The 12643-nt window shown below is 40.5% G+C and overlaps 1 protein-coding gene across 6 annotated transcripts in view; it reads left to right on the top strand.

The window, feature by feature from the left end:
- Positions 1-12643, top strand: part of rgs3a (regulator of G protein signaling 3a) — a 133287-nt gene that overhangs the window by 15741 nt on the left and 104903 nt on the right. For 4 of the 6 annotated variants that reach the window (XM_069513464.1, XM_069513463.1, XM_020081849.2 and 1 more), the window contains 3 exons: positions 190-258; positions 3535-3595; positions 7258-7348. In XM_069513464.1, the coding sequence (XP_069369565.1) occupies positions 190-258; positions 3535-3595; positions 7258-7348 (221 nt within the window). Of the gene's footprint in view, positions 1-189; positions 259-3534; positions 3596-7257; positions 7349-7789; positions 8063-12643 lie in introns of those variants that run through there. The other 2 variants (XM_069513468.1, XM_069513467.1) reach the window with 1 other exon arrangement.

Here is a 12643-nt window from a genome sequence, read left to right as displayed (position 1 = left end):
ACCACAGTATGTCCTCTCCTCTGTGTACAATCCATTTGAAAGAGATTCATAAAGTCTAAAGATAAACACAAAGTCTTGGTTGGGTAGAGCAAACTAATGCTGACATGTCGGCAGTGCGAATGAAAATATGTCTTGTATTCTGCTTAGAGACAAAGAGGAGCTGACTTCTTCTGTGCTCTTTGTTTACAGTGTTGTCAGTGAGGGGGACCTTCATAAGAGACTGCTCTTCACAATGTGGAACTCTGACTCCACAACGAGGTACCTGCTGGTGATCACGTGACTCATGATAATATTGACGTTTTTGGGAGTTTTTCCTTCACACTCTCATTTGAATTGTTTGTTTCCAGGAAGCTGCGACCCGTTAGCGAGCGTAGTCACGAAGCTTCACTACTAGGTCAACAAAACACCATTTTATAATTGATGCTTCTGCATATCTCTGTGCGGCTGCCTCTGTGTATGTGTGTTTCTTTTCTATGCCTCTTTGTGAATCTGGCAGAGCGAAAGTGTTACTCTCGCCTCTCTGCCTCAGCAGACTTGCGCTGAAACAGGGTCATTGCTGGGGATGGAGGACATATGGTCGAATGAGTCACAAATTTCTTGTGCAATGTTGTGTTGAGGAGACAGAGGAAAAGTATCACTATGTGCCACAAATACTAAACAACAGGAAATCTCTTAACGTGACAAGAATCTCTTTGAGCCCATCGACTTTCTTCAAATGTTTTCTGCTGTTTTTAGTTGCGTTAAAACAAATACCACATACATCATGGATTTGAAATGATGTATGCAGTTTCACTGTATAGAGTGAAATGCTTGGTTAGGTTGATGATTATAAAGATAAAGACCTTTTTGGGACAGTTCCTGGGACACAGATTAAGAGCGATTTGCTCATCTTTGGAACGCAATTAAGCCTCATTTACACCAAATGGCTGCTGCTGTTAATTTGGAGAATCCAGTAGTAAGTAATAAAATAATAAAGCCATATTATAGTATGTTTGTCAGATACAGTATATTGTCTTTAATCTGTAATAGATTTAGAATTAACTCCAAGACCCTAGGATGGAGGACAGACTCAGAATCTAAGTTATGGTTCACGCTAATGTATTTAACAGACATGCATGTGCTTCAAATCCACACAAGGACCCTGTGTTGAATTGAAAATTATATATATCCTCATCGCACTTGTAAACTCTGAAACTCTTATACCTCTGTGAGCAAAGGGAGTGTAAGGAATGGAAAGCAGGAATTCTTATGTGATGAATGCAATTTAAAGGGCAGAGGCCCCCCGAACGTCAGCTCTCAGATAAAACAGGCAGGTCTGTTGCAAGAGCTAATTTAATGGTTTGGTGGAGACACAGGTATTGCAAGGATTTTGGCTCTGTAGACAAGGTTTTTTAATGTTAATGGGCTGTGCGTCGTGCCCCACGCAGTACAAGATGTTAAGATGTACAAGACGTCTTATCAGCACGAAACATTCCAGTGCAGAAACGGCTCATGTAGCACAAGGAGGAAAACAAAAAAAGACCTTGTGGGAGATTCATTGTGCAGCAACTCGGACAAGACTATTCGTGTTTCTCTTCTGCGAACATGGTCAAATGTGGTTCGTGGAAAGCACAACGGACCAGTGGTCGCTGCAGGAGTAAACTTTACTGAAGCAATTTTTTTTACACATAAAGCTCAGCCTGAAATGTCATTAAAAGGTGCTTATTCGCTGAGTGCTGTGGAGAAGTTGTGGAAAGCAGTGCCTCCTCAGCAAATCCTCTCTAAGCACCACAGAACATTAGCCAAAGTTACTGCTGTAGCCAAACCCAGTTGATCCGTCCATGAATGTGAGTGCTCCTGTAATATACTTACACAATGACACAACGTGCTGCAGGGTAAAACAAAAGATCTACACTTAATTGTTCACAAATCCAATCAGGGTGTTTTTATTATTCCTCCACACACAAAAACTATTGCTCGTGTAAATGCACAACGGAGAAATGAGAAGATGGATCATAGGAGCGGCGTTAAATCACACCGCAGTATTGTTCATGTTGTGTATGTGCACGTTGGTCCTGTACTTCTGCTTCCACTCCTCAGAATTGTTTATCTGCAGCTGTGTCACTCAAGGCTTCACAGAGCTCGATCAGTGTTTCACTGTGTAACTTTACTATTTGTAACAAAAAACTTTTACCTTCACCAAGAGAGATAAGTTTTCGACCTTGTCCATTTGTTGGTTGGTTGGTTTGTATGTTTCTAAGCAGAATTATGCAAAACCACAGAAAGGATTTCTGCAAAACACGGTGAAAGGAAGGATGTGTCATTGGCCAAGAAAGCACCCATACAATTTTGGTGTGTTCTGTTTTTACTTTATGAGATTTTCAGAGAATAACTTGTGTATCTTGATGGGAAAAAAACTCATGTATTTAGGTGACTGATATTTATGACTGTGTTTAATTTGGTGCAGATCCAAATAAAAATCCAGATATAGCAGATTTAAATGTGGTTTCCTAAGGGGACTGTTGGGCCTTGGCGGTATGTGCTCCACTGAGTGCTATTTTAGTTTTGTTATTTCATTCATTTCCACCAATAGCTTCACAATTTGTTCTTGGGCATAGAGGAGTGCAGCGCTGTAGACTTTAAATGTTTAGTCTAAGTAATGGAATAAAGTTCTGTATATTAGGATTTGGGTATTGAGTTACTATTTGTCGACAGGATCTTGGTATTTTAATGGCATATGCATTCTTGCCACACTATTCTTTTATTGAACCACTTGTCTTCCTGCCTAGTAATCCACGGAGGAAAATACACTGGGCTCATGTGACATGCATATAATTGTCAGCCGCCTCTTCTGGTGAAAAAGTTTGGGAGAACTGAATCTGGATGTAAATTGTGTTCGAATGGGCGACATTCTCCTCGACATTCTTTCAGTGCAGCAGATATTTTTCGGTCACTGGCTCATCTGACCGAGGAGATGGCAGGAAACATTCAGGTGCTTATTCACGCTGGGGGCTAGTTTGCCCTCAACACAGCATCTGCAGCTGCATTAGTCCAGCACAGCTGGGAGGTTGTCGAGAGCTGTTTTTCTCATGTACACATAATTAAACATATCCCGACTCTCTCCACCACCACCACCACACACACATGCCCATAAATCAAATAATTAATTAGATCAATATCACTGTTGTTGTGTTATTCATGACAAATGTTTCCCAAGTTTCACATTTTCTGTTTCTTACAGCTCTTTATCATGTTTTGTCCTTTGTTATGGTTTATTATGCTTCTAACAACACCCATGGGATAAATGTTTACATTTCTTTTACGTCATAATAAAAATGTATTTTATCTGAGAATAGATTTCATATGTCAAAAGATGAAAAACATTATTTTACAACATTGATTAGTTTAACTTTGCTCTTTTTGGTCTATTTGAGTAAATTAATTTGTGTCATAGAAGACATTTCAAATGTCAGACCTGAATTAGATGACACATCGGCTTTATTTAGGGATATTCATTTATTTCTATTCTCTCTCCGTCTGTCTGTGTATCAAAAGGATGAGTGCACTGCTGGGTTGCTTGAGCTTCGGTGTCCGTTCCCTCATGGACAGAGACGAGGTGAGTTTGAACACAGATATAACAGATATATAAAGACTGTCGGCAACCGTGTTCTCAGCTCGGTCTTTCTAACGTTACCAGTTCTCCTGCGTGTGTCCGTCCATTAGACCGTGACTCTGACAGTTTACTTCAGTGTGAATGAGTTCCAGTGACCTCAATAGCTGAGAAGAAACACTTTTGGGTTACCAGTGTTACCGCACAGGAACATTGCCGGCAGATACTGGAGTGAAACACACTTTGAGTCATTCTCTCCTCTGAAATGTCATGGGTCACACACGAACACCGAATGCCTTTTTGTGATTTAAGATTTGTGAATGTCTTTATTAAAATAAAATGACACTCGGTAGCATTACACAATCTCTGAAATTCAACTGAGCTGCACCAAATTGAATCATTGATATCATTCCTCTAAATGTCAGATATTTTTCTATTCTATCCATTAGAATAATTAAAAAAAGAATCTCATCTGTCCCAACATAACAAAAACACAACCTCCTTGGTGGAGGCAATACAATAAAAGTTAGATTTTAAAATTACAGTGCTGGTGCAAAAATGCATCATGTTGAACAGAGAATGTTGCACTTTTGTACAGAACTCTGCGGTGTGATTTTACAATCAAATAAAATTCCCCTTAAAGGCAGTGTATTTCATGTCCTAAATCTGAACAAGCAGGGCATCATAAAAGCCTAAAGCTGATTTCTTTTGTCAGTCTCAGTTTGCGGTGTCTAAAAGTGTTCTCATCACACTTTGAGTGTAACTGCTGCTTTGGCCTTTGTGCTTACTGGCTGAACGCTGTCTCGTCTCACTGACACTGGAACTGGTTGAAAGCTGAGAGTAAACTCTTGGCAGGATGAAGCGTTTGATATTCAGACTGACTTTACTGACCAGTGGGTGTGGAAGAGTTGACACCACTTCTTCCCACGCACCTACATCATGATATAGAGGAACACTTAGCTCTCATTCCGTCTCCCCAAACTGTCCCGGGTGAGAGGGACAGGAGGGAGACAGGGAGACGAGGAGCTCAGCGTTGTGTGAAGTAAATGCACATATCTGCTTTTCTTAGCTCTTTGTCTTCACTCTTTAATTATTGAACCATAATTCATCCATTTCCATCCTTCCTTCCTTCCTTCCTTCCGTGCTTGAGTATTGTTTTTCCCTGCACTGTGCTACATGATCGCATTTTACAAATGAAGCCCACATTTTAGTGCTTGGTGCAGTAATCACTGCAAATGGTATTTAATGCTTCAGCACTTGTGTGTTAATCCATTATTCAGCATTTGCTTTTCTCTTCTTTTGAGACAATAAACTTTGTTTGTTAAAGCTTAATTAAAGCATGGCAAATATACCTGGTTCTGCCTTATATAAACACTTCTTATCATATTAGTTGGCATCCTTTTTCATGTCCTGATAGCCATCAATAAATAAAGTTGTCGAAAAAAACTCCAGTGTCTGTGGCCCTTGCAGGACTGTGATAAACACTATCCGTCTTTCACTGACTGACTTGCCTGCTTGGGCGCACCATGCCTGTGCACTCACTGCATGACTGGAGTCTTTAGCTGGAGAGATGCACACTGCTGAAGCACAGATGATACCAGAAGTTAGCAAGCAAGTCACAGCAGTGGCAGAGCAGGGCTGATGGGAGGGGATTACATGTATCAGTTGTGTTTAGTCCCTGCTATTGCTTGCTTTTCCAAGGTCACCAACCCTGGCTTCAAGCAGGGAACCTTTGTAATGTGGTTATGGCACTAATATAAAAACCTCTTTTACCCATTATTTGTGGGCCTCATGTGTTTGTGTACTTGCAGGATCAGTTGTTGAAGTTTGCTGCCCCTTCACCAGTCCAGTACTTTTCAGTCCGCTCTAATGAACCCTAAAATCTAAGCACTTTGTGAAGTAGATAAGCTGTTTGAATGAGAGACTTGAACGAGAATTAGTTTGTCTTTCACATATGAAGGATACAGCAGGAGATTGTCTGGGTCAGATGAGTTCACAACAACAGGAACATTAATGGAACCTTCATGCGAGGGGTGAAACCTGAAGGAGGCAGGACATGAAGGATAGATTGCACTGCTGAAATCACAGTATTTTTGTGAACAGCACATTGACACTTTGTCACCGAAAGCTTATGAATCTCGTCTTTCCAAGTTGAAATCTTCGTCTGCATCGTGTATGGCTTCTCTTTTTCATTCTGAGATATTTGTATTCTTCGTAACGCCAAAATTTCCAGAATATGTCTGAACTTCAGAGCATGTCTTAAAACAGCTTTTTAAGTATGTTTCTTTGTCTCAGGCTTCAAAGAAAGCACAGAGCCACATTCCTTGTTAGTTTGAATGACACAGAAAATGGTGTCTGCTTTCGGTTAATGATTGTGGTTGTTTTGTTTCTCAGACTGAGAAGTCAACATAAAACTTAATTTGCTGTCAAGAAAGTAAAACTGGAAAAGCATGAACACAGCTGCACATTTACAGAACCCCTTGTTCTCTCTTTAACCGACTGCACAGGCGTCCACATCAAGCGAGGAAAACAAACAAAGGAAGGAAATTATATTTGAGTCAGGCTTATTGTTCTCTTCATCTCATCCCAATTCATATTTATTTAACTTGATATGCTAATGAGGAAGATTTAGCTTTGAATCACTGGAGTTAAGTATCTACGTCCATTATTCTCCTCTGTTGTTCTTTTTCGTTCATCCCTTACACACCCATACATTCCTGGCTCTTGATTTTCAGGGGAGCTTTATGAGCCTCTACTTTCTTTTTCTACCAGGCTCGTTCGTCTGTCACATCTTGTTGTTTGTTTGCACCCGTGTGTCACTTCGCGATTTTGTACCTCTTCCTCATTCCCTGCTTTCTCCCTTCTCTCGTCTGTCTCCTGCCCGACTAACAGCTCTGTTGGCCCCATTCTTTCCCCTCTTTGTCACATGTGCAGGGTAATATTGAACGATGGCTTAAATCCCTCCCTGACTTTCAGGACATATGCCCTCCCCTTCCCTTCCCCCTTCTTCTATACAAGTCCCCTGCCCGTCCTCCCCCCTTGTCCCACTGCCTGCAGATATCTGTCCACTCAGATAAGATGCTTTTAAAATGGAGATTATTGTTGCTGTCCATGGCATCACATTATTCATTGTAAAAGAGGAGGCTGGCTGTGTGTGTGTGCGTGTGTGTGCTGTGATAAATGTGTAGCACAGAGTAAAATGATGGAAGAGCTTATGATGGTGTTTTCATGTTCTTGTTTGCAAGACTGTGTCCACATCATCAGGATTACACATCAGACTCCCTCTGTCACAGCTTTATGTAACACACGTACAGTAGTCTGATATACACACACACACACACACACACACACACACACACACACACACACACACACACACCATCTGGCCCACAAGGCAGAAGTGCAGAAGCGGGGGCATCAGCTGCTGGAATAAGCCAAAGCATTGTATGTGGTGTGTGTCTGTCGTCTGTGTTCATTGCTCACAGACCTGGAGGAGCAAGCATTTTGTGTGTATGTGCGTGTGTGTGTTTATGCACTCACATAGAAGATTCATTTTAAATGCAGCACTCATTAGGTTGAATCCCCAAGCTTAAAGTCAGCACTCGTGCATCATCACACACACAAGCACTCTTGCATATAGACATTCTTTGTGTGTGTGTTTGCTGTAGGAAGTTCAAGGATGGTACTACCTACTGAGGGAAGAGCTGGGGAGGAAGAAGCATCTTAAAGTGCCCACACAACACAACGACCACACCACCGGTAAGTTAACTTGATAATTATTTATTAATCTGTCTTTGAGGCTGGAACACTGATGTTTAGGACTGAGCATCAAACCTTTGTTGTTCTCCAATTAAATATTTCTCTGATATTCCTCTTTAAATCAAGAAAGATCTAACTTCTTATTTTTTATTCAAACTATGTTTATACAAATTTCAGCTCGACACAACTTGTGAGAAAATGTATACAGCTTGTAGTAACAGTACCCATGTCTGTGTGCGCAAGGGGCTTCAGGCTCTCTGCTCCCAAGTCTTTATCAGCCTTTGGGTCGGGAGGTGGGGGCGACTGGCGAAGTGAGGGATTAAGAGAGGGAAAGAAAGAAGGATTGGAGAGCGAATGAGGGAAAGACGGAGAGAGTGGGAGGGAGGGGTCTGGATGAAAGTGACGCGTCACAGTATTCAGAGAGAGAGAGGGGGAGAGAGAGAGTCAGAGCTCTCCTATACCGTTTGCTGCTAGATAAACGGTATCACACACCCACCCATCTCACACACACACCCATCTCACACACACACACACACACACACCCATACACTCATTCAGAAACATTTGTTTGGAAATTTCTTGTTCTCCTCTCTGCCCTCGGAGCGCTCCTTCTACTTATGTTTGCACTCACTCGTAGTTTCACATGGGTTGTGGTGGTGTGTGTGTGTTGGAGTTATGCTACTCAGTGCCAGCATTAAGGGCAGCCTAGACTAGGTGAGTACTATATTTGTGTTATTATTCTTGACTTTATATCAAATGCACACATGGATATTTTGTAAGTTGCACATTGCATCGCAAAGCAAGGCAGCAAATTAGCAGCACGGACCGTTTTTTTATTTTTATTTTGCTTTAGCTGTTTTGTCTGATGCACTCTCTCCCTCCACTTCGCTTCTTTTTCTTTACTCCTCTCATTGCTTGTTTCCTCCATCCATGCATTTCTCTTTTGTGTGTTTTTATTGTTGCTGACATTACTTTCAATTCTCCCTTTGTTACTCTCTGCATGCGCCGCTAATCTGTCAATTCTCATCCAATTTTCTCTCACTGAGCTAAATTGGTCACAATTGCTTTCTTTGGAAGACTAATTTAAGGAGCTTAGCTTACCCACTCGGTGGATTACTTACAGTATGACCCCACCTTTTGTGCACAGGACATAAACGTTGCACATCAGCACATCCACCTATATTCCCACATGGACTTTTTCACGCTTAGTACCTTGAATTTTCATTTGGTTATTTGTGTCGTTCTGGATTTCAAAAATAGCGTTGATACCATAACTCTACCTTTTCCATCCCAATTTACACTGCATGGCTGAACTAGGCTAATCTACCTCATGCAACTTTAAAATTAGTTTTATGCATCTGTGGGTGGAACTGGGACAAGGGTATCAGACTGGGCAAGGCTCAGCCAGCAGGAAACCATTACAAGGCTTACATCTGGGAATCCTGACTAATACTTAATGGTAACACAGGCAAGTAATTCTTTTTAGCTTGTGGGATGAGAAGCTGCAGGGTGTTAAACTATAATACTAGAAACAATATTCAGAAGGTGCAGGAAAGTAACTTTGAAGTTAATGTCAGAGGATGTAAAGGCAATAAAAGAATGAAACCCTGCGTGCTTAGCAGTATTAATGGATGCAGAATATTTTAATCTTACCTAGTGGCAATACTGCCCCACTACTGTCTCCTCTGATCCATGTGTGTGGGTTTGTGTGTGTGAGAGGGGGGTGCATACTTGTGCATGCACTTCCGTGTAGCCAGCTGGCAGAATGTAGGCCATGGACTGCTGCACCATGACATGCGCTAACACGGAAATTAACAAAATCTCATTCATTAGAATATCACTCAGTGTGTGTCCTTCCTCTATTCATCTCTCTCTCTTTCTTTGACACTCAGTTGAATTTATGTTTGTCTCTTTGCCTCCGATTCTAAATATCCTTGAGCTTTTTCTCTGTCTCCTCCAATTCATGCTCCTCCCCTCCCTCACCTGTAGTTTTATTCATGGGCCACTTTGTGTTTTCTCAGACATCACAGTTTGTTAGTCACGCTGACATCTCGCACACTTGTTTGTCCTCAGTCCAACTATTATGTACCCAGGTATTCTGGCAGGAAGCAAAAACACATTTACTAAGCCGTTCAATGTGACATTAACTTCCACCCAAGAGCATGATTTTATTCACAGGAAAGTGAAAAGAAACAGGTAGTCGGGTTGTACTGGAAGCTTGGCAGGCTCAACATGTTCTTGCAATGCTTTGGATTCAAGGAAGTGTCATCACACCTCAAAGCCATAGCAGCATCTTTAACATCCTTCAGTTTTTCAGTGTTTTAGTGTAATGCAGCTGAGACACAAAAATATCTACTCTGTGTTTACTATGTGTTTTGGTTTCTCCATAAATGAGTAAACATCTCAGTGGTGAATTTCCAAAAATATTAATACCGAAAAGACAATTATGGTTTTTATCCCCCAATAAGAAATAGGGAGAAATAGGTCAATGGTCTGTCCATACGTCTGTTTATCTACCATCAGTTTGCTTCTGCAGCAGAGATTGAACACCATTTGGAACTCTGTCATTAAACTTCACAGTCATGTTTTTCAGCTTGTATATTCGTGGCTTTTTGTTATTTTGGGATTCACTGGTGAAATGTTATGACCTTAAGTAACTGAAAGCATCAAGTTATCTGCATGCATATGTCGTCTTCTGATGACTCTTGTTTGAGTCAGTTGAACATAGAGTTTTATTAAAAAGTCCCTCTAACCTTTGAGCTGCCAGTGGTGAGCACAACATCAGGGGACTGTTGCGAGGTGGATACTATCGACCAACTTTTTATAATTTAATGTCAGACTCGTTATATTTGTGGCCATGCTCAGGGGGAGCTGTGGTTGGATGTATGTTTGTAATTCTGTTGGTTTATGTGTTTGTTCCTTTTCTTTGCAGCACCCTGGGGAATTATGGTATTCACTGTTTGGGTTGGCAATATTTTGTGTGGCAATATTTTTTGTAATCTATAAACTTTCCCCGAATGGGTAAGACAGTCAATGTAATGAAATGAACCCAATAATAGAAACCAGTAGTATTTTGTAGATGCAAATGATTTAAAAAAAATAATTTGCTTCAAGTATTCACTGTCAAATTCAGTCAAAGAAAATATTCCCTTAATTGTAGGCACACAAATAGTGAGGAATATGGTTTAGTGTTAGGTTTGTAAATGTACTGTTGGAGTGACATGAATCCATTTTGTTTCTGGTTAACCTCTGATTTGTTCACGATTATATTAAATTAACTTCAGCTAAAATTTCGAGCGTCGCTCACTGTCAACAAACATCTAGTGAATGATTTGAGTCTAACATGAGTCAGTTAAAAATAAAGTACTCTGTGTTCAATTTCCAGTTTCCATTGAATCGTTGCAGTATCAAACTGCTACAGTTCCTATCCAGAGGGTATGTAATTATTTTGCAGTGGGGAAATATATACAAAGTATGTGTTTTGCCTGTATCATTGCATTTAAGAGAGGATACAATATAAAATAGTTCTGAAAAATTAGGCTGAAGTAACAGCTGTTTAAATATGACAGCTGCACTGTCACAATCCTACAAAACCATATCCTATTTGAAAGAAAGTCTAACTTTTATATGCAAATATCATCCAATGGGGAAAAAATTAATAAAAAAAAGGTTTCACTGGTCTGCTGAATGGATCTATGTTAATGTGCACCAACTCTGACCAGAGGTGCACTATTTGGATCAGTATGTCGCACTAATCCCTCAGTCAGAGAGCTGTGCCAGTTCAAAGTCAGGGTAGTGCCAAGCCAAAATCCCTGAAGGCAGAATTATGTTGGACGAGGAAGTCGGTGGCACATCTACACATGATGCAGCATCATCCTGACCTACTGGGAGGGAAGGAAACATGGTGACTTGGGGCATACATTATGCAAAAGTCTCTTCTGGTCAACTTACAAGTTTTACTTGTGTTGTCAAGTCTGATACAGCTCATTCCTCTATTGTTAAAAAACATAGATGGTATAAGAGATGTAGACTTTGGGACTGTGTAAAGGACCGCAGCCTGTATTCTCTCAAATGACCAGCAGAGGCTGACTCCACAGGAAGTCACTTAATTTTTTAACGTTTTTATAGAAAGTTTATAGTTTCAAACGCTACTCTTCTTCAATACAGCATGATATTAATTATGTGAATGACGGTCACAATTAGAGCAAAATGGACGATAAAGAACAGTAGCCTATTGAGGCGTGGATACCATGTGATTGACTGTACGATTCAATGGGTGCAGGTCGCAGGTATAGGTGGGTGTGCGGTGTCCTCGAGCTCTGTCAGACTCAAATGTGGTTTCTGCTGGTTTTAAAAATCAAAAATGGTGCTGGCCGTACTGGAGTTTTCAAAACGGCAGCTCCCAAACCAAACCAGACATGTCACAGTTGCATGGTCACGTTGCTTCATTACGATGAACATGAGTGTTTTGATCTAATCCCACATAGACCCTGCTGCTGTAAATATTCACTAGGACATCAAACAAAGCACCTAACAAATAAAGTACGTACTCTTGTTGAAGTAAAATTTGAAAAAAAATGCAGCACTCAACTGTTTTTTTTTTCTATTACTAAAAAATGTTTTGCCACCAAAGATCTTCAGGAGGAATAGAGGGGTTTAGGCTGCGAGCTACTGAGAACCTTCTGAAGTAAAAATATACTGATAGATGGACTAATGCAATTCTATTTTCTTTGACAAAGCAAAATGACATTTCAAAGAAAATATACTTTTTCTACAGATTGCTGGAAGTCGTATTTCTTTTTTACTCTCTAGTACCATTGTGACTCAGGCCGCCTGACTTTCCTCCTGCCTCGACAACTAAAATCTGAGGAGCGCTGACAGCTAATTACAATGTAGGGCAATAAAAGGGCTGCCATCTTAACTTTGCTAAACATGCGTTGAAAGGCAGGAACAGAGAGACTGTGCGTGAGTGGCAGCCAAACAACATTTCTGTTAAAAGGAGTGACAAGAAAATGAGTGCAGATTTGAAGTACACAATTTTGTATGATGCAATAAAGAAGACCTAATACTGCAGAAATACTGCTTTTTGTCCGCTCTGACTACATTCAGAGGTGGTGCACACGTGTCGATTGTTAAATTTGGAGGGAAAGAAGAATAATTATAATAAACAAAAATACACAAATCGACTTTCGGTTGTGTAGTTTTTATTCCCAATTTCATCAAATGTTTAAAGCAATAGAAAAAATCAGTTTGGGTAAACTGTGCATTGTAGTAAATTAAGTACACAACAATGGA

Source organism: Paralichthys olivaceus, chromosome 18, assembly GCF_024713975.1.
Source record: "Paralichthys olivaceus isolate ysfri-2021 chromosome 18, ASM2471397v2, whole genome shotgun sequence".
Taxonomy (NCBI): Eukaryota; Metazoa; Chordata; class Actinopteri; order Pleuronectiformes; family Paralichthyidae; genus Paralichthys; species Paralichthys olivaceus.
Note: the sequence above shows the minus strand (reverse complement) of the source record. Positions and strands in the feature narration are given on the sequence as shown.